Consider the following 22,146-nt stretch of genomic DNA (forward strand, 5'->3'; position numbering starts at 1 on the left):
TAAGTTTTAAGTTTTTACGGCTTACTTTTCTTAGAAGTTTATTTATTTCATAAAAATCTATAAATTGGTAAGGATTTCCGAACCATACTTAGTAAAATTACTTTTTCTTCCAAGGAATTATTACATACAGCAAAAGAAGAAAAGAACTTTCTGCAGAGATTATGCATAAACTGATGGAATCAATATTCTTATGGACTAGTGAAAATATTATGAGGTACTATAACTATGCTGTGGACTTTGTAGAATGAAACTGTCAATCTTAACCAACTCAACAATGAATTTTAATTCTTATTGCATTAAAAATGTGCATTCATATTCATTGGCAGTATTGGATGGATTTATTCCGACTCAACAGGAGTTTGTGCAATGACAGAGGTGGATAGCGCCGGCCGTAGGAGAATGTATAAAGAAGGCCCCAGCAATGGTATCAATGATACTGGAAGAAGCCAAGAACCTTTATCAAACCTGCATAATGGATTAGCATTAAATGTCTGTCATATACTGTATCGGGACTAGGACCTCTAAGTAAAAATTGAAATATAGCTCAAACGCTAACGAGCATACCATTTTCTAGCAGTCATATCATTGTAAACCCAAAATGGTGCCAATGTTGAGAGTAAAGTAAAATCAATGGACGTAAGATGGATCTGCAAACATGAAAACTAGATATTAGAACCTTGCAAATTTAGCTCAATGTAACTAACTAGGTTCTAGTTGAGTAGTAATTGTTGAAGACCAACATAGCAATATTAGAGAAGTAGATGGCATTGTCAAAGCTTATAACAATGAATACAAACACAAGACAGACGTACTATTTGAGAAGTTGAGTCTGAACTTACAAATTTGCTTTCCCTGCAGTACTGGTAAAATTCTTTCCATACATCTTCCCCAGCTAAGCCAGCGTAAATTATGAGGCCTATCCCCGAAGCAAGCAATATCTGATATGAAGTTGAGGTAAGAAACATATTCATACGGGAAACAAATTACGAGATAAAAATATCTAGGCTTTCTCCAGAAGTAAGAATGTGAGTACAATATGGAAGTTACTCTTAGGCATTAACTTGAACAAAAAATCACCAACCATGCAACATAAGACATGGATGAGAAATTACCGATGCAGTCACTTTTGATTCCAAAAAATTTAATGGCCATGTTTTAAGTTCTGCTTCTTCAACAGGAGGCGGTGGAGGTTTCCATAGTACAAAATAAGGGAGAAGTGCATATATGCCGCCAAAACATGAAAGTGACAGGAAGGGCCATACAGGAACACTGCTTTTTGAGCTGTAGAACAACAAATAGAGAGAAGAAATCAGCTTCAGGAATTATTAAATAGTAAAAATACCAATGCGGAAACTAAATCATCAATTCTCTTTGCACAATGTGTTACATATGGAAGCTTGTAAAATTCTTGAACTGACAATTCAAATCAGTAACATTGTTAAAATAGTAAGGTTAAGAACTGATTTTCAGAAAGCTCAAAGGAGGCGAGTGTTATTAATCTTGAAACTAAGTTAAAACTCCACAGAACATAAAGAGGTCAAGAACTATATTTAAGTGTGTTGCTAGCACTCCTCTTATCCTGAATTAAAACTGTATTGAATCCATCCTAAAGCAAGGGTGGGATATTACATCATGGATTCCAAAGTTCATCATCATCAATGCTTGTATTTTGATGGTTTACCAATATGATTAAAGGGTAGCATTAGGCATGGCTTAAAGAAATATACTATGGCTGTGTTTGGATTTGCATATGAACAACTTATTCAGAATTATCTACTTACATAAGCACTTGGCAAAGGTGTTTGGGAGAACTTATGAAAACAGTTTATCATATGTCAAAAGTTGTTTTCAGCTAAGTTTAATAAGCTCTACATGATGTGAAAGGTTGGGATATTCTCAAACTCCATTCACTTTTCTCAGAACCAGTGGCTGCAAGTCTAATTAAAACACCTCTACTTGAGGAGGTGAAGGAAGACAAGCTGGTGTGGAAATTTGAGAGTCATGGCACTTACACGGTGAAATCTGGATATAAGCATTACATCAAGAATAAGTCGATGGAGCAAAGCTACATGGTGGATAGCGATTGGAATTCTATTTGGCTCACACTTTAGCTAGGGTGGCCATTTCTTGGTCGCACTTACTTTAACAGTGTTCTTCGTTGTATTGAAACGTTTATTATTAATGAAATAGTTAATTGTGTTTGTTTAAAAAAAAAAAGCTCTACATGATAGCTTATATGAAAACAATTTTACAATATTTTCTCTTCGACTACAGAAATTGCTTGTATATAAGCACTTAATTAAGTTCTTTACCGATACAATTTTTTCTCTAAAATTTTGACTAAAGTAAAATGCTTAAGAAGACATGAATCATCATCAACCAATAAACTGATTTTATAAATATCACAAAAGTGCATAATCCTGGATTGAAACAAAAACCATACATGAACCTTCACCTAGCAATTAATACCTACGGGAAAATAGATCCTTAACAGGGTCCCTACCCTAAACAGTTATGTGAGGGACAAAAATTATGAAAGCTTAATCCAATAAGTGAAGGTCATAACTTATATGAGAATGCATTATAGAAAATCGGGAAATACCTCCTTCCGGTGGGAAGTAACAGCATGCTATATACCAAAGGCCACAAACCCATTATATACCATTCAGCTACAAGCACTTCATTCATTCTGAAACCATCATCTCCTTTCAAATTCAACAGCTTTTTCAAGAAATACATGTCCCTTGACTTAAAAAACAAACAAACAAACCAATAAACATAAGCATATTGAAGATTCTAATGTTCTTTTGGTAAATAAAAAGATTCTATTTTTATTATTACCGGTGTCTGGTTTGGGGAGAGAAAAGAAACATAGTAGATAAGTGCAGCCCATAAGAGAAAAAGCAAAATTGAGGTTGTCCAATCTCTTTTTCCTTCTTCCTCCACATTGTTGCTGCTAACTTCACTGTCTTTGTTGGAATCTTTGCAAATAATGATACTGCTCTTTCTTCGAAATGATGCAGGAAACTGGGGTTTGTTTAGTACTGGTTTGAAGGAACTATTGAGTTGTCTGAAACAACATTTTGTGGTGAATGTTGTTTTGTGGGGTTGAGTTGAATTTTTGGTTTTGAGAGTTGGGAAGTTGCAAGAGAGGAGATTGGGTTTAGCTATTGTTAGCACCATATTCAACTTCAAACTGCATAGCCCACAGGGTGGGTGAGTTACTTGGAAATGGATTGACTTTGTATGCAGTTGTTTTTTTTTTTAATCGCAAATTGTTAGTATGTTGATTGATATGTTAGTTTTTTTAGTTTTGTCGGGATTTGAACGCTGAACCTTAACACTTTGTCAGGATTTTGTATGCAGTCACCACCTTTATGCAGTCACATAGTAGGAGATTCATGACCGTCCAATTGAGATGAGACAGTCTAGAGTTTTCAAAGTAACATAGTTATGATTCTTCATATTTGTATTTCATGCGGTCAAAATTTTATGCAATCGACAAATCTGACAAAAAAAAATGTAATTAAGCCAAAATAAATTAATATCTTACATTTTTTGCACCCAAATTGAATTGAGTTGTCAAAATATTGCTAGGAATTAAATGGAATGTTTACTCAAAATAAATAATAAAATAGTATCATTAGATTATTGTATCGAGTAAGCAATTTAATTCTTATATTTTCACTCATTAATTAATTTCGTTTTGAAATTAGTCGTGACATCAAATAATTTCAATCTCTCCTGATTATAGTTGTAAGAGATTGAACCTTGACTTTTCCTAACAAAGTCATCAACAATCACCACTAAAACTAAGTAACAATTGATATATTAAATTAATCCTTAAGCAATTGATGGAGAGATATATTTCAGATGAAATTGACTAATAGATGAAAATTGAAATACTTAATTACTGGTTTAAAATTAGAAGAACGATAAAGTTGGGAATAGGACCACGTGGTATTCTAACAACTACTCAAAGTAGCATAGCAGCAGAATTCTAGCTACAGTATAGCATGGGTTGTGTTGTGTTAAGTTAGATTTCATCAGATAAGGTAACATTTTTTGCTTACTGAAACAAACACAGCCATGGTTGAAGCTTCAGGGATGAGAATGATGATGATGTTCACCAACACAACCACTCTTATTCCTGCTTTCAATCCAACAATTCACAGAACAGGTCTCTGTCAACTACCTCTCTCACGAAGAAACAACCATGTTTCTGTTGTATCTGCAACTCAAACTAAACCATTTATGGAAACTATTCCTTGGGGATGTGAAACTGATTCACTTGAAAGTTCATCTTCTCTTGAGAAATGGCTTTCAGAGTCAGGTCTTCCTTCTCAGAAGATGGCTATTGATAAAGTTGATGTTGGAGAGAGAGGACTTGTTGCTTTGAATAATATTAGGAAAGGAGAGAAGCTTCTCTTTGTTCCTCCTTCACTTGTCATCACTCCTGATTCTGTAAACTTTCTTTTCTTCTTCTCTTTATTTACCTTACATACACATTCAATTCTAAAATAATGAAATGAATGTCGTTATTATAAGAAAAGTTTGCTTTTAGGTTCATAGAATGATTGATGTATCTCGTCGATACAGAGGGAGTAATAGGCAAGTGCAATTGATGTATCTGGATTGACTTATTTAAGCTTATCTATTGACATGAACATTTGTGTGACTGTTTAGAAGAGCTTATGGAAACAATTTATGACATGTCCATAGGTTATTTTCAGCTTATGGACATAAGCTCGTCAAGATAGCTTCAACAATAGTTTCAATTTATTTTATCTTTTGTTATAGAAATAGCTTATAAAGTGCTTATATGATAATCACTTATGTTATAAGTATTAAGTTATTTATCCAAATGGTACCTTTGTGTCTGATTGGGTTGACTTGTTTGAGCTTATCTATTGGCGTAAACACTTTTAAACACTCTTAGATAATTTATGGAAAAGGCTTATGACATGTCCATAAGCATATATAGCTTATGAAAACAGCTTGTATTTATGCAAACCATTTGGTTTTGCCATCCAATAAGGGTTAGTGGCACATCTTGTTGTCCGTTTGCCTTTCATTCACGTGTAATTATCTTGAATATATATACAAATTATAAATATTATAGTATTATTTTTCTTTATTTTATCTTTTGTTTAGAAATAGCTTATGCTCTAAGCACTTAATTAGGTTGTTTATTCAAACAGGGCCTTATAAACACTTATGTGAGCACTCACTACCATTTTAGTTCATTTATTCAATCCCAGAAAGCTTCCTTAAGAAATTACAATTAGACCTGAAAATTGTATATATGTACTATGCTGGCAGTGTCAACACTCAACAACATTACTGAATTCAATCCATTGCTAAACTATGATACTTTATGATGAACCTTCAAAACTTGATTTGGCTCCTTTTTTTGTCTGGTGATTTATGATTCTGTTTATTGTATTTTGGTTATCAGGAGTGGAGCTGCCCAGAAGCTGGTGAAGTATTGAAAAAGAATTCAGTGCCGGATTGGCCATTGCTTGCAACTTACCTTATAAGTGAAGCTAGCCTCATGACATCTTCAAGATGGTTCAGTTATATATCGGCCTTACCTCGTCAACCCTACTCACTTCTTTACTGGTACTTCAACTGAATTGCTATTATCATGAATTCTTTTCGGTCTTTGTAAAAGGGTCTACTCTCAAAATTTTCCTATACAGTTAATTTCTGTCATTTCAGGTCACAGGCCGAACTAGATCGCTACTTGGAAGCTTCGCAGATTCGAGAGAGAGCAATTGAAAGGACTGATAATGTTATTGGAACGTATGTCCTAGTATATCTTCAGCGACTACTTGTCTGTTTATTTCTCTTTTTAGTATAATGCCTTAATATAACGTGCTTTTTTGATTGAATAATCCGATTATTGCTTTAACTAGCATACTTCTCATTTGTTCACCAGATACAATGATATGAGGGCCAGAATATTTTCCAAATATCCTGATTTCTTCCCTGAAGAGGTAATTACCTCACATTGAACATGACAAGTATCAGTAGTTTCAGAAAGTTAGTTGCGAATCTGAATCAATTATTTTTATGACTTTCAGGTGTTCAACATTGAGTCCTTCAAATGGTCATTTGGTATTCTTTTCTCGCGCATGGTGAGTCAATCTGGTAGACGAAATGAAACAAAATTATATTCTCTTATATTTCAATCATTTAATTCAAGGATACTTTAGTTTTTCTGTTTTACATTTGAAGAGGAACGTTGATTGTCAGATCATATAATCCATGATATCGGTACCGTGTAGGTTCGGTTACCTTCAATGGATGGAAAGGTTGCCTTGGTTCCTTGGGCAGATATGCTGAATCATAGTTGTGAGGTATGGTCTTTTCCAAACAAAACTCCTAGCAAGTTTTCTTCAACAAGTTGAACTCTATTAATTTTTTTTCATTGGTTTAGGTGGAGACATTTTTGGATTATGATAAATCGACAAAGGGAATTGTCTTTACGACCGACCGCCCCTATCAACCAGGTGAGCAGGTAAACATAAATTGATAGTTGGAATTTGTTATTAACATAGGATAATACAATTAAGTACCAAGGTAAATGAAATGCAAACTTCCACATAAGTCATCGCCATTTGATATTTCTTGTATCAAATTACGCAGGTGTTTATTTCATATGGGAAAAAATCAAATGGGGAGCTTCTGTTATCATATGGATTTGTTCCAAAGGAGGGCACGAATCCAAGCGATTCAGTTGAGCTGTCACTGTCACTCGAGAAATCCGATGAGTCCTATAAGGAGAAGTTAGAACTGTTGAAGAAGTATGGATTATCAGGGTGAGTACCTAAACTTACATAGTTACTATACCTTTCATGATTGAACTTGTTACTAACTTGAGGTGTTCTATTTTCGTCAGATCTCAGTGTTTTCCATTAAGGGTTACTGGTTGGCCATTGGAGTTAATGGCTTATGCTTATTTAGCTGTTAGTCCTTCAAGCATGAGAGGAAAATTTGAAGAGGTACTGTGCCACTTATTTTCTTAGTGAACACTTCCTCGAATATTGTATAACCATATGCATGATTCTTTTGACAGATGGCTGCCGCCGCATCAAATAAAACTACCTCGAAGAAGGACTTCAGATATCCCGAAATAGAGGAGCAAGCATTTCAATTCATACTAGATAGTTGTGAATCTAGTATCTCAAAATACAATAAGTTCTTACAGGCAAGGAAACACTTAAATAAAGAACCTTTAAATTGATTCAAAAAGTAAGTTGCAAATCTTTATCTAGCGAGTTATAATCCTAGTTGTTTCCCTTTGATCGATTTGCAGGTAAGTGGATCGCTAGATTTGGATGTGACTTCTCCGAAACAACTCAACCGAAGACTCTTTCTAAAGCAGCTAGCAGTGGACTTGTGTACTAGCGAACGTAGAATACTATTTCGTGCTCAATATGTAAGATTACAATTTCTACATACAATCAAATTTCATTTCATAATGCTAATCCTGATTCTATAAAGTCACTGATTGTTATTTACAAAGGTTGCTTATCACTGAAGTTAACAAATTTTGAATGTTAATTGCAGATACTGCGACGAAGACTGAGAGATATGAGGACCGGCGAATTAAAAGGCTTATCAATATTTAATGGGTTCCGGAAATTTTTCAAATGAAGTCATTCATTATTTTCTGCCTTTGGTTGTTTTGGAAACATCTAGTTCACAGTTTGACATATCTTGAACTTGTTCAAGTTCATCACTTCATGTAATTGTAGTTGTTGATGAGGGAAATAGGTCAAGTCTTGAGCTATAAATAGTATGTGTTGAAAAAAAAAAAAGAAGCAAAGAAAAGAAAAAGTAAGGAATGATTGCATCCATACAATTTTTTGTTTTGTATTGTATTACATTGAGTCACTAATTTGGTCTTTGAAATTGTAAGGTCAAAACAATTTAGTCTCTTAAATTTGTGAAATGGCAATTTTTTGACGAGGACAAAAGATTTGGGACGGAGGGAATATAATTGTTGCAATGCGTGCAAGTGAGGATTAAAGACAATATATGTATTTTGTGTTGAGGACAAAATTCTTATTTGATGTTTTAAAGATCACAAATTTATTAATTAATTTTAATTTTAATTATCTTGTTATCTACTAATGTGTTTTGTGAGAAACGTTTCAACGATAACATTATAATGTCTTGGATGAGTATTACAAACACATGCAAAACATAAAGCCATATGTAGCAACAAAATAAAAAAGAAGCAACTTAAAATCTTGATTTAAATGATCAAAAGCTTCACATGGGATAATTCTCAATTTCAGTTAGTCTATGTTGAGAATGTGTAATTCATAACTGATCTTACACGTTTGTTGGTTAGTTTTGATCAATTGAAAGTTGGTTAAAACCGTTTTAGGTAGTTAGTTAGTTAGCAAAACTACCAAGTTAGTTAGAAGTTAGTTTCTAGGCCAAATAGTTTGTTACTTGTAGTTTAAGTAACACATATACATACAAGTGTGTGTATCAATTGTAAAATACTCTTTACTTTGGCCCAGTAGTGGATGAATAAAAATTTTACTTTCTCTTAATCTTCATCTTCTTCTACCTCACAAACCAAGAACACAGTTCCCTTCCTTTTCATCACAGTTTTCTGCAAAACTGTGTTCATGCCCATAGGCTTGTCTCGAGCTTATGTGCATTGTGCTTTGTGTGTGCTTGATGCTTTTGTTGCGCCAATAATTGGCATCAAGAGTCTGGTTCAATCAAGGGAAACACGAGTGGATTTGTGAGGGAAATCAATTGTAAACACAGTGATTTTGTGTGCATTGATTTCTTGAAAAATCAAGATGAATACTCATGGTTTTGGAACCAATATTCTGGTTCTTTATGGAAAGAGCTAGGATAGGTGGAATGCATTGATGAAATCATTGTTTAGAGCTCAAGACTGTCTTGATGTGGTTCTAAATGGCTATGATGAGTTGGTAGAGAATCCAACAGATGCACAGAGAAAGGCATTCAAGGAGAACAAGATAAAGATTATAAGGCCTTGTTCTACATTCAACAAAACTGTGATGCTCAACGCTTTGAAAAGATTGCAAAATCTACAAAGTCTAAAGAGGTCTGAGATATTCTTGAAAGTTATCATGATGGTGGAGCCAAGGTAAAGAAAGTGAAGCTGCAGGCATATAGAAGACAATATGAATCTATGGTGATGGAGGAAGACCAAAAAGTAAGTGATTACTTCTCAAAACTTCTTTCACTTGTAAATCAAATGAAAAACTATGGAGAGAACATCACTGATGAAATGATAGTGGAGAAAGTGTTAAGGTCTTTAACTCCAAGCTTTGACTATGTAGTAGTGGCAATAGAGTATTCAAAAGATACAAACATTATAAAAATTGAGGAATTGCAGAGTGCTTTAGAAGCACATGAGATCAAAGTACTTAGAAGAGGTTCAGAAAGAGTGAATCAACAAGCCCTACAGGCTCAAACCAACAAGAAAGATGATAATAGCAAGAACTACAAAAAGAAAGGAAAAGATAAGACAAAGTGGTTCAAAGATCAAAATTCAAAAATTGATGACAAAGCTGAATCTTCTAAAGGAGGAGGTTTTGTCAAAGGCAAAAACAAGAAGAAGAATTTTGATAAAAGCAAGGTGAAATGCTATAATTGTGAGAAACATGGACACTTTGCTGATGAATGTTGGTATAAGAAGGATCAACAAGAAGCAAATGTAGCAGAAGAAAGTGATGCTAAGGCAGTATTGATGATGACTATTATAGGTGATGAAAGTGAAGAGTGAAGAATGATTTCTTGACTCGGGGTGCTCAAATCACATGACACCACACAGAGAATGGTTAACTAGCTTTGATGCAAGCAGGAAGACTAGCATTAAACTGGCTGACAGTATAAAACTTGCAGCAAAAGGCACATGCAATATAGTGATCAGAGGCAAAACTGGAAATAAAGTGATCATTGAAGATGTATTTTATGTTCCTAAGATGAATTGCAATCTTATGAGTATAGGTCAATTGGTGGAGAAGGGTTTCTCAGTGACTATAGAAGGCAATTCACTGAACTTGTTTGATGCAAAGAAGAATCTCGTGTTGAAGTCTACTTTGTCAAAGAACAGGACATATAAATGCAACATTTCCAGTGAGAAATATTGATTTTTTAAATTTATTAAATAATTAATGTATCTAGTCTATAATTAACAACAAACTAACATTGACTCATCTAGGGTTTCGAACAAAAATTCACACACTACCCAAATATTTAAATACAAATTTGAAAGTTAAAAATTGCTCAAATAATCAGAACACATCCTTGATCAGTGTGTGGATCTAACAACTAAACTGCTTGAGAAACAAAAAATAAAAACAATTTTCGTCATCAAAGTGATTTATGAAAGAAAAAATAATTATTTAGCTACAATTTTCGCCACCTAGAACTTATGAGTTACATAGTAACATAAAATCTTATTTATTTGATAAACTATTTTTCATAATTTCAAAAATAAATCAATTCAAACAAGTCTAAAATAAATATGATTGAATATAGAGATTACAAAGTAATATATAATAATAAAAAATATAACAAAACAGAACATAAGAAAAAATAGAATCTCTCTCCATATTCCTCTTTCCTTATAATTATATTCTATAAGGTTACTTTCAAAATTTTAATTCTTTCAACTATTTAGAGTAGTAGGCATTGGATATCGACACAAGGGACATGTACGACTAGTTTGTAACCACTCCACAATACATTGTTGGTGAAACACATGATTACAAGGCATGTTAATTATGTCTGATGTGCCAATAATATGATCAAACTCATCCATGCATATACTACAAAATAATATTTCTCTATTTTTCATAACATTCAAATCAAATTTTGTCTTCATTGTCTCAGTGACATCCTTTGAAGCTGGAACCATTCCATATTCTTCTACCTTGATGTCTTCTTCAAATTCCATATCTAGTTCATCATCATCACCAATATCATCTTCACATATCTTCGTATTCAAGCACAAATGGAACACATTGGGTTGTGTTTCAACTAATTCATCATCATGGTCAACAATAATATCATAATAATAATCAATATTATATGCTTGTTGAACCAAACTTATGAATTTAATTATTAATGGTTCAAGTACATCCAAGGTTAATAAGGGATCCTTGGATAAGTGTTTCCTTAGGTAATGTTGACCCTCTTGGCTGAAGAATTTCTTGAACATTATGGTTGGAAGATTGAAGGATTCATAGCCTATGTGATTTGAGTTAGCCAAGTAATGAATATTGACATTTAATTTCAAAAAATCTGTCGGAGTTGGATGCTCATCATGATCATGACTACTATGACTTTCATATGGTGCCATGTTCAAGAAGAGAACAAATTAATTTGGTAATTATATGTTTTTGAAGGGTGTTGTACACTTATTTATATACAAAATAATTTGACTTTTTTTTTTTAAAACAAATCTAGAAACAAATCTAGAAAGTCAATTAAATATTATATTAATTTTTTTTTTGGGCATATTATATTCACTTTTATTTAGTACTGTACTAAGATTGTGCTATTTTTTATTTTATTATTATATATAGTTGTAATCGACCTAAAATAAACGGTATTGTTTCAACAAATAAATAAAAGATACACTTGGTTAAAATTAACAAAATGTAGAAAAGATATAACAACGATTTTATTTTATTTTTACTAAAATACAATATTTTAATAAGATCTAGGTATATATAAAAGCAAAAAGTATCCTTAAAAGCAAAAGTTAGAATATGGGTTTTCTAGTTCCGTAAACTTAACTCAGTTGTCATGGATATTGGATTTATATATGTAGGAAATCGGGTTTCGAACCTCCCTGAGCTTAAAGTGATTTTGTTTTTGATATACTAAAAGTGAAATTTCTATCCACTAGATTACTTGACAAAAAAATTAATATGAGTTTTTTTTGACAAAAAAGTTAGAATATAGTTTTTTTTTTTGACTAAGTTAGAACTTAGAATAGGAAAAATTACATTGACCTCGCTTACACACACACACCCCCCTAATTTTAAAAAACCCTCACCTCCCCTCTGGTTAACACCGTTAACACATCTTTCCTCACATTCCTATTTTTTTTTGGTACATACTCACATTCCTATTTACACTGAACTCTCATGTTTCTTTTGCATTTTTTTCATAAATTAATTGAAACAAATTCTAGATTCTATCATTTGCCTTCAATTTCTTCAAACTGTTTATTTGCATCTTCTTTTGCATTTTTGTTGGGTGTATATCTTTGTAACATTTGCAAGAAAATACAAAACTAAGAACAAGCTAGTGAGTTTGTGTAGAAAAAGATGATTCTATTGCCACAAGCCAATTTCAAATTGCACATATCTATGGGTTTAAAATAGAGAGAAAACTTATGGAAAAAAAAGAGAGAGAAAACTGGAAGTGGAAGAGAGAACTTAGTGTTTGGGTCGATTGCAATGTAAGTCCCACATTGCTAATAAAGGAAAAAAGGTTCAAAAAATCATATTGGAAAAGTCTCACATTGCTTAAAGAGATGAAAGGTGGGTGGTGGGGAGGGGGGCATTTTGCAAGTAGAACAAATAGCAATGACAACCAAACTAAACCATCCAAACAAATAGAAATTCAACTTAGAATAAATCTAGACCCTACATGTAATAGAAAAGCCACACAATAAATTCAAAGAACACGATAATAGGATAGAGTTACAAACATGATTTGGATTAAGTGAATTCACCATAACCATGCAGTCACTGCAGTCAAATATGATCTGAGCCCTTCTAGATATCCAATGGACTATATTCCGCCTTCTAGATATCCAATGGACTATATTCCGCCACGTCATCCAATTTTTTATAAAGGCAAATTGCTTTATTTTCCTTGACTGCACTGCAATACTTTTGGCGGCAAATTACTTGGAGATTAAGTGCCCATTCTTCTCCATTGGTAAAGCTAAACCTCAACCCATCTTCTCCATTGATGAAGCGTTTCAAAATCAACTCAAAACAAAGTAAGTTTCTTACATAAACTGATCTTTTTTTGTTGCAATTTTACATATTAGTGTTTATATTTGGCATATATTTGCTTCATATTTCTTTTCATTTAGTTCTAAAATGTGAATCCCCTGTTTATGTTTATCTCTTTCATGAGAACATTTAGTTCTAAAATTTTGCTTTATATATGTAGTTCTAATTTTTATTGTTGATAAAAGACCCAATTTCTTTGATATATCTTGGTTCTGTGTAATTTTATTTTAACAGGTTAGGTCAAACAATGACACTAGTTACAACACCTAGTGTTGGTATGAAATTTGATAGTGTAAATGAAGCATGAGAATTTTGGGCTGCGTATGGGAAAGAAAAAGGCTTTGGAGTTAGAAAACAATACACCAACAAAAGGAAGGATGGCTATATTAGATCGTTCCGATTCGTTTATTGTAAAGAGGGTCATCGAACAAAGAATCTGACATCGGTGTTTGAGGCAAATGATGTTAAATTTATCCCTGAGAAATACATTCTAAAGAGGTGGACAAAGGATGCACGAAGTGGTATAATACATGACATACATGCTAATGAAGTTGTGGAAAATCCCAAATTATCTATTGCACAAGATATAGACAATATCAGAATATTTTCTTTACTGGTTTTTCTGTGCAATATCATATTTTCAGTACAATATCAGAAACATATTTGCTTGATTTTTCTAGTTTACTGGTTTAGAGACAAAGTAATTTGAGAACAAAACAACCTCATTTATTTAATATGAAATTTTTACAATAGAGTAGCCATAAACCAAACCAAGCCCCTTTTACAACCATTGGCCCCTTTTATAATATGATAACTGTACAATGTTCCTAACTTCACCACTTATCATTAATCTATATCCCTTCCAAAGCAACAAAACACTACATCAATACACCAGTTGATAACAATTTCAAGCTTCATCCAAAACCACAAAGTAGTGCATCCAAAGCCAAGAAATTGAGTCATGCATATTCATTGTTAAGCACATTCTGCAATTTTATCAGTATAATACGAAAGAAACAAAATCAATATCTTCCTTCTTATTTGTCAACAAATTCAAAACAAAAAGGAGAAAAAAATAAAATCAATTTTCTCCATTGTGCTTAAATAATTTCACTCTCTTCCTATCAATAGAGAAAGGTAGAAACAAACAAATCTAGAATAAGGAAGGAAAGAAATTTCATGTTTTTATCATTCACCCGTCGTCTCTCGCAGCTAGTCATCTCCAACCATAGGCGCCGCTGCGTCATCTCCGACTACGGCGCCGCTGCTTCGCCCACCGCTGCGCCGCTGCTTGCGCCGCCCAAGTTGGTTTTTTTTTTGATAAGCAAATAATTGAATTATAAGGAGTATAAGGTGTACTCAACCCTTACAATTCGGTGAACCTCCATTATATACTATGGAGGCAGGCTAATGGATCAATACACCAATCAGAGAACTTATAACAAGAATTGTTCCCTATACGACCTATAAACCAAAACCACGTAATAAAAATAATCTGATCCACTATGACAGACACATTAGCAACAACTCCTCTAAACATTGTGTTGTTTCGAGCACGCCATAAACTCCACGTGGTAGCTAACCAAATCAGATGGCGACCTTTAGCATTTTTATTATTCTTCACCAAAGCCCCAAAACTGTTGAAGTGGCTCCAAACCTCCTCAAAATGAATATAAGTCACTTTCATCCACTTAAAAATATTCGTCCACACACGTATTGAGAAAGAGCAATTAAAAAACAAATGATTAATGTCTTCCTCTTCCCTATAACAAAAAGCACAACACCATTCACGATGATTAACAATAATTCCTTTCCTCACCAAAGCCAGACGGGTCGGTAATCTTTCTAATAATAACCTCCAACCAAAAACATTTACTTTTGATGGAACATCATTCACCCATAACTGATTCAAAGCATGCACAACATTCTCATCTACTATATTTGATTCAACACTATTTAGAAGGAATTGATATGCCGAATTCACAGAAAAATTACCGCTATGATCTGGTATCCATCTCATGCTATCCAATTTGTCCTGCTTAGGACTAATATCGGCCAACAAATACAATAATTCTTCTGCTTCATCTGACTCGGTTGAAGACAATGTTTCAGCCCAACAAATATTCCAAATCCATTTTCCATTATGTTCAAAACCTGTGTCTGCTACAAAACAATTTGGCATAGAAGTTTTAAAATATAAAGCTGGATATAAATCCATCAAACAATCAGGTCCATACCACTTGTCTTTCCAAAATCGAATTGCATTCCCTTGTCCCAGCACATTACTTATATTTGATCGGAACCAGTCGCCATTATCTTCTCTGCCTATCTTCAATAAATCACGCCACCAAATCGATTGTCCTCTGCCTTCGCAAACCACCTGATCCAAGAAATTTGAATACAAAGAGCCATATCTATAAGCAAGCAACTTGGACCAACTAGAATTTGGTTCACAAATCCCTCTCCATTTCCATTTGCTAAGTAAGGCTTGATTAAATAAATTAAGATTCTTGATGCCCAACCCTCCTTTTTCTTTAGGGAGACATATAGTATCCCAACTCACCCAACAAATCTTCTTGTTCTCCGAACTCCCTCCCCACAAAAATTTCCTTTGGATGTTAACCAATTCTTTTAAAACACAAACCGGAGCTTTGAAAAAAGAGAAAAAATAAAGTGGTAAACTCGATAACACCGAATTTATGAGAGTAACTCTTCCACCGATTGATAAATTACGACTATTCCAACTATTAAGACGATTTCTCATAGATTCCACAATAGGATTCCACGTTATCTTTCTCCTTGGGTTGGCTCCAACTGGAATTCCTAAAAAGCGGAATGGAATGGAATCCACTTCACAAAAAAGGAAAGAAGATGCAGCTTCTAAAAAAGAATCTTCAAGATTGATACCGTACAATTTGCTTTTAAAAAAATTGACTTTCAGACCTGACACTAACTCAAAGCTGCGCAGCACAGTTTTTAAAGTCCATAGATTGTCCCAATTACCCTCTCCTATCATAATAGTATCATCTGCAAATTGCAATGTGTGAAATTGAAGTGCATCACTTACCTTGTAACTGTGGAAACTACCGATATCCACTGCTTTCTGCATCAAACGTGCGAGTCCTTCAGCTGCTATTAAGAAAAGAAAAGGGGAGAGCGGATCACCTTGCCTCAATCCTTTACCAACCGAGAAATCTTCTGTAGGACTCCCGTTAACTAAAACTGACATCGAGCTATTAAAAACACAAGCTCTCATCCATTTCATCCATCCTTGCGAAAAACCCATACGTTTCATCATAAAGCTCAAATAATCCCAGTTCACCGTATCATAAGCCCTTTCGAAATCCACTTTCAGTAACAAACATTTATCCTTCTTTCTCTTTGCCAAATCGATCAATTCATTCACAACCAACACCCCATCCAGAATTTGCCTGTTTGGGAGAAACGCTGACTGACACTTAGATATCAAGTTTCCTAACACTTTCTTTAATCTTGTTGCTAAGACTTTTGAAATGATTTTGTACAAACTACCTACTAAACAGATAGGCCTATAATCATACAATGTCTGAGGATTATCTTTCTTTGGTATCAAAGCCAAAAACGATGCTGTAATCGCTTTTGGAAGAATAGCATTACTATGAAAATCATGAACGAAGTCCATAATGTCACCTTTCAAAGTATCCCAACAAGCTTTCAAAAAATTGAAATTAAAGCCGTCAGGGCCAGGACATTTATTACCATCACTATTCCACACAACATCACGGACCTCATCCACGGAAAAGGGAGCCAAAAGAAATAAATTATCATTCAACGATAAAGTAGGAAAGGAAATTCCATCAAGGTGAGGTCGATTACTCCACTCCTCGGTGAAGTTGTTGACAAAGAAATGTTTCACGAATTTTTTTATTTCATCGACTCCTTGCACCCAATGATCACCATCTCTAAGGGCCACCAATTGATTACGTCTCCTCCTACCTTTAATAGATTGATGGAAAAATCTAGAATTAGAATCACCTTCTTTTAACCACTTCGTTCTTGATTTTTGTTTAAGAAGATTGTCCTTGTAATTAAGTTGGTTCCAAAAATCTTTGTTTAGACCCTCCCTCTTTAAATAGTCAAAATCACCATCATTATTCTCCAAAAGACCTTCAAAATCATTAATATCCTTGACCGTCTTCTCAATGTTGAGGTCAAGAATACCAAACACCTCTTTGTTCCAAATCTTCAAGCTCTCTTTCAGCAACTTTAATTTTTCTTTCAAGACAAATGCCTTTTTACCTTGAACATTGTAACTCTTCCATGAAGAATCCACGAATTCTTTGAAATCGGGATGCTCTAACCAACCGTTCACCACCCGAAAGGGTTTAGGGCCCCAATTATTTTGCGAACAAAGAGTCCATACTGGGCAATGATCGGATATGTCACGATCGCCAATCCATTGACCTGTGATACCACTCTTCCCTATAAAGCCATCAGTCATCAAAAACCTATCAAGCCTGCTCATAGATAAACCATCATGACTGAACCATGAATTTTTTTTGCCCAAAACTGGTACATCGACAACCTCCATATCATCTACAAACTGTTTGAAATTATTAATTTCTGCCATTCGACTATCAGCACTACTACCTCTTCTTTCCGAAGTATGAAGGACAGCATTAAAATCACCTCCGATGCACCATTCACCACCATATTCTCTCTTCAAATTCAAAAGATCCTCCCAAAGTTTTCTTTTACCAGAAATACTACACGGTGAGTACACATTAACAATATGCACCCTCGAACCCTCCCAATCAACACAGATACCGACAAAACCAAACCCAAAAAAAGTATGTAACAATTTGAATAAATTAGAATTCCAAATTGTTAATAAACCACCAGACAAGCCAACTGATTTTTGTGCCACCCAAAAAACATCCTGATGTCCCCATAAATTATGGATAGAGACATCATCAAAATTTTCTCTCTTTGTTTCTTGAATCAAGCAAATGTCAAACGTACCTTTTATGAGAAATTGACTCAATCTCCTCCGTTTTGCGCTCCCCCCCCAGCCTCTCATGTTCAAAGAAACCATCTTCATTTATTAACCTTTTTTTGTTGCACCCTTCTATTTCTGCCTTCCTCGTCTCTTTTTTCATTGTTATGGATGCGCCGAGTACATTCATCTTCATCCGCACCTTCTCCTATCCCCAAAACTTTGGCACCCTTCCAAATTTTTGACGTTACATCATTGTCTCTCCGTTTCAAAATTTGCTTATTACAATTCCTTATGTCTGATGACTGTATTGAGCTACAGCATAGAACTGCACCTGCAGATGAAATTGAATTTGTTGCTGCTACTTTTGGCTTCTTCACCCTCCCTATAGGATTACGAACACAAGTAACCGGTTTATCATGAATGGTTACTGCACCTGACAAAGCATTGGAACTGGTATTGTTTGAAATCACAGTTTTCGACAAGCCCATGTTGTTACTAGCCACCAAATTGTTATGAATTTTTGACGCAGAATTATTATTGTTATTATTATGATAGAGCGGTCTTTCCTTGAGAGATTCAGGCGCATGTTTGCTAACAGTGCTGGTATTCGCACCTCTCTTCGGCACTGCAGACACAACAGATTTCTTGAGTAAAGATTTGGGTTTCTTATGTCCCACTTCTCCCAACAATTCAGAATCACTAAACGCGCCTCTATTTTCAGCCATATTTCCTGTGCTAGATAAAACTGTTCTATGAAGTGGAGGCTCGTCGTTGTTTGCAATCCTCTCTACATTTGTAAAGAACAAATCTTCTTTTGATAACAACATATTATGAGAAGACATAACAGTTTCCACTATTTCCTCTTCTACTTGAGTGCCTTCCAAAACTGTGTTGTCCTCAATTATGCGAATCCCTTTTGAATTTTCAAACTCAATCAATGCCATAGACTGCACTGACTCCCTATCAAATTCTCTATCCTCAACATCGTGAGCTTGCTGATCCTCCATGAAAATTGCAGCCTCTGTGTTAACAAGGCCGTCTTCTTCATCAGAGTTGTCGTCAGAAACAACCCGACCTTCATGATGATCATTTGCTGGTAAAACTATACGCATGGGTCCATAAGAATCCTCAACAATTCTTATAGGAAATACGACACCATTCACAATAGCCTCGAAAGAATCATCGACAACCCTTTGTCCTTTTCTCCTCATCAACAGCCTAGCAACATCCATCGTATTCTTCTTCGTGGTTCCGTCATCTGCATTAATAAAAGTACCATATGGTTTGCAAATCAAATCAAAGAAGTTTACATGCCACGCGTGTGCTGGAATACCATACACACGTACCCACAACAGTCTCTCGTTATCCACCAATTCGGGTTCCCATGGTTTTACTTGACTAAACCATTGATCCAACCAACTTTTTGCCTCCAACAACAAAGCCTGTAACTCTCCCTCTTCCTGCTCTTCCATTAACACCATATTGGCACCTAGAGGTGTAATTTTGATCCCAAAGTAACCTTGTCTATGGAATTGCTCTTGAATGTTATAAGACATCCCTGGTTTATCCACTATCCCCACAAAAGCTCCTTTTAGTTTTTTTAAATCAACACTTTCAGCTTGGTAACTCACTCTTCTCAATCCTTGATTGATTGGTCTTGCGTTATTAATACCCTGAGTGTTTTTCTTGACTGCATGTGCATATGATCTAGGCTCCCCCCTATTACTTGCAGCATGGTTATGCGCCCCATTCTTACCATTGTATTGCCCATCTCTTTTTTCCCCATAATCCTTATTAAACATCTCTTCTTTGTTATGATCAAGATGTCTTTCCGATCTCTGAAAACGAGAGATATGCACAGATTTAGGATTCAAACCCTAAATTGGTGGTGTTGTGTGAATCGTTCGCAGGAAGTGGATATCTATTTCACGGGTTCAAATTTAGGATTTAGTCAAAAGGCAAAGAATTGTTTTCTAGCTTTTATTGTCAAAATAGATTTTGACCGCAAGATTGATCTAACGGGTCAGGATTTGGAGAATGAGACAATGGGTGAAGGAGAGAATCCGGACCCATTGACTGCAGTGACTGCATCACTTGGTGAATTCACCGAATCCAAATCCGTTACAAACACACTAAAATTAATTACTCACCCTGTGACATTTTATAAGTAAAATTAATTTTTTTAGGAACATTGTATTTAATGTATCTTGTCTGACCAAATACATTAAATATACAATAATCCTAAAAAGTCAATTTTGCTTATAGTGTCACACGGATGAAGTATTTAACTAGTTTGTCCCAAATTGACCTACTTATTATGGGAGAGAGTAACTCTCTGATCTACTTATAGTCTTCACAAAAGATACACAAGAGTTACAAGAAATTAGTTTCAGGAATTCTCTAAAAACAAACCCTAATTATTACTATTTTTTCTCAATCACTCAATATCAAGAGAGTTACAAAAGTGACTTAGAATTTGTCCCCAATTGCTCACCAAGAGTAATGCCTAATTTCTCTTGTTTCCTTTGTCCTCCCCCTTTACTTACTTGATAGATTTCATCAATGACTCGATAGAGAAAATTTAGATCATTTCTCCGATAATTCTCAAGCTAAGTGTTTGCAATGTGTTTTCCAACCCTATAAATATCACCGAAAAGGCACCAACTCCTTAGCCCTTAAGGCTCCCCAAGAATTCCTTATTATGGTTTCACTCTAGGTTTTGAATATGCACAAAAGACAACATTTTATATATCAACCATGTGCTTAAGCGAAGGACCTGGGTCGCTTGGCGCCCAAAACACTGTCATCGGCCATTCTGGACTGAATACAACAGTATCTTACAGAGTATGAAATTCCGTACCAGCAAAATCCGCCCCGTTTTTATATTGTGAATTGTTTATTTTTGATAATCTATTTTAGGATTTTTTGTGTTAGAAGTGTTTCAATTTATTTAAAGTGTTAAAGGGACAAACCATGCTTTGCAAAGAGTCAAAGACATCATCAATTACATTCTAGGTACCTGTAAATTAGGACCCTAACTCCAGTTTTTTATCAACATGAAGTGTTGGCACTTCCAAGTTAAGCACATCATAGTCCAGAACACTGTTACCAACATAATAAAGATCAATTGTAAAACCATAGCAGGTACTGATTTTTCAATTTTCGAAGATCAATTAAGTTAAACCATTAGCCTAATAAAAGTTAGACTTAAATTCACTTTTGGTCCCCCTATTTTTAAAAAAATGAAGTTTTAATCCCCCTATTTTAAAAACCAACTTTTTGATCCCCCAATTTTAATTTTTTGTTAGTTTTGGTCCCCCACTCCATTTTGGAGTCAATTTTGCTGATGTGACCCTATTACTAATGATGTGTCAGCGCCTAGTGGACAAATTTCTTTTACATGTCATTATTAAAATTTTAAATTAAATAATTTATTTAAAAAAATAATAAACATCTAATGTGTTTATCATGATCTTCATTGTTCATCATCATCTTTATCGATAAACCCAAATTTTTAGAAAACACCTTCATCAAAATCAATCTCAAACAAAACAAAATCATCATCTAGAAACCTAAAACATACAAATTTTTAATATACCATCAAACATACAATTGATCTTTGAGGAAAAAAAGAAGTAAGCACAGTATAGTAGATAGAGCACCCAAATTAAAGAAGTATGCATTTTAATCAAACAACCAACTTGTGGATATATGCTGGAAAATTGAACCTAAAATTGTGGGGATATATGCAGGTTCCCAAATGCGTGAGGTGTCGACCCCTGGGTTGGGTTAGGTCGAATGAGGGAATTGATAATCAGATTGTGAATGAGGGAATTTTGGGATTTTTCAAGATTTGAAAAATTTAGGGTATAGATGTGGGGATTTAGATTTTTTGAGTTGAGAAAGATGGTTTAGGTTTCTTGAAGATAATTTTGTTTGAGTTTATTGATTTTGATGAAGGTGGTATTTGAAAATTTTGGGTTTATTGACAAAGAAGATGACAAACACGATAAACAATATTGAAGATTATGATGAACACATAAATGTTTATTATTTTTTAAAAATAAATTATTAAATTTAAAATTTTAATAATGACATGTAATAAACTGTCCACTAGGCGCTGCC

The 22,146-nt window shown here is 34.3% G+C and overlaps 3 protein-coding genes and 1 long non-coding RNA gene across 4 annotated transcripts; 1 reads left to right on the forward strand and 3 right to left on the reverse strand.

The window, feature by feature from the left end:
* Positions 1-136: 136 nt before the first annotated feature.
* On the reverse strand, positions 137-3,547 carry LOC123908206. Its single transcript, XM_045958764.1, has 6 exons — positions 2,842-3,547; positions 2,603-2,748; positions 1,113-1,281; positions 840-938; positions 565-647; positions 137-465 (listed from the first exon to the last, which is right to left on the reverse strand). The coding sequence occupies exons 1-6, from the start codon at positions 3,181-3,183 to the stop codon at positions 339-341; spliced, it is 966 nt and encodes a 321-aa protein (XP_045814720.1). The 5' UTR covers positions 3,184-3,547; the 3' UTR covers positions 137-338.
* Positions 3,548-3,864: 317 nt separating this feature from the next.
* LOC123908146 (ribulose-1,5 bisphosphate carboxylase/oxygenase large subunit N-methyltransferase, chloroplastic) lies at positions 3,865-7,975 on the forward strand. The gene is made up of 12 exons (XM_045958686.1): positions 3,865-4,464; positions 5,459-5,622; positions 5,722-5,805; positions 5,942-5,999; positions 6,087-6,140; positions 6,291-6,362; positions 6,443-6,523; positions 6,652-6,824; positions 6,905-7,007; positions 7,082-7,213; positions 7,322-7,444; positions 7,576-7,975. Exons 1-12 carry the CDS (start codon positions 4,090-4,092, stop codon positions 7,660-7,662), a joined length of 1,506 nt encoding a protein of 501 aa, XP_045814642.1. The 5' UTR covers positions 3,865-4,089; the 3' UTR covers positions 7,663-7,975.
* A 2,700-nt stretch (positions 7,976-10,675) lies between these two features.
* LOC123904013 (RING-H2 finger protein ATL30-like) lies at positions 10,676-11,368 on the reverse strand. The gene is made up of 2 exons (XM_045953713.1): positions 10,924-11,368; positions 10,676-10,842 (listed from the first exon to the last, which is right to left on the reverse strand). The coding sequence occupies exons 1-2, from the start codon at positions 11,366-11,368 to the stop codon at positions 10,676-10,678; spliced, it is 612 nt and encodes a 203-aa protein (XP_045809669.1).
* Positions 11,369-13,747: 2,379 nt separating this feature from the next.
* Positions 13,748-14,353, reverse strand: LOC123908485. The gene is made up of 2 exons (XR_006809628.1): positions 14,240-14,353; positions 13,748-14,029 (listed from the first exon to the last, which is right to left on the reverse strand). It is a non-coding gene; the product is annotated as an uncharacterized LOC123908485 (long non-coding RNA).
* Between the last annotated feature and the right edge of the window lie 7,793 nt (positions 14,354-22,146).

The sequence above is a fragment of the Trifolium pratense genome, linkage group LG2 (genome assembly GCF_020283565.1).
Source record: "Trifolium pratense cultivar HEN17-A07 linkage group LG2, ARS_RC_1.1, whole genome shotgun sequence".
NCBI classification, from domain to species: domain Eukaryota; kingdom Viridiplantae; phylum Streptophyta; class Magnoliopsida; order Fabales; family Fabaceae; genus Trifolium; species Trifolium pratense.

Excerpts from the sequence above, each read along its gene's own strand:
- LOC123908146 (XM_045958686.1), top strand. The coding sequence starts at position 4,090 with ATGGTTGAAGCTTCAGGGATGAGAATGATGATGATGTTCACCAACACA. Across the intron at positions 6,141-6,290 it reads GTATTCTTTTCTCGCGCATG|GTTCGGTTACCTTCAATGGA; the intron begins GTGAGTCAATCT and ends GGTACCGTGTAG. Across the intron at positions 7,214-7,321 it reads AATACAATAAGTTCTTACAG|GTAAGTGGATCGCTAGATTT; the intron begins GCAAGGAAACAC and ends ATCGATTTGCAG.
- LOC123904013 (XM_045953713.1), bottom strand. The coding sequence starts at position 11,368 with ATGGCACCATATGAAAGTCATAGTAGTCATGATCATGATGAGCATCCA. Across the intron at positions 10,843-10,923 it reads CAAGGTAGAAGAATATGGAA|TTTGTAGTATATGCATGGAT; the intron begins TGGTTCCAGCTT and ends GAGAAATATTAT.
- LOC123908206 (XM_045958764.1), bottom strand. The coding sequence starts at position 3,183 with ATGGTGCTAACAATAGCTAAACCCAATCTCCTCTCTTGCAACTTCCCA. Across the intron at positions 1,282-2,602 it reads TTACTTCCCACCGGAAGGAG|CTCAAAAAGCAGTGTTCCTG; the intron begins GTATTTCCCGAT and ends GTTGTTCTACAG. Across the intron at positions 939-1,112 it reads AATCAAAAGTGACTGCATCG|ATATTGCTTGCTTCGGGGAT; the intron begins GTAATTTCTCAT and ends ACTTCATATCAG.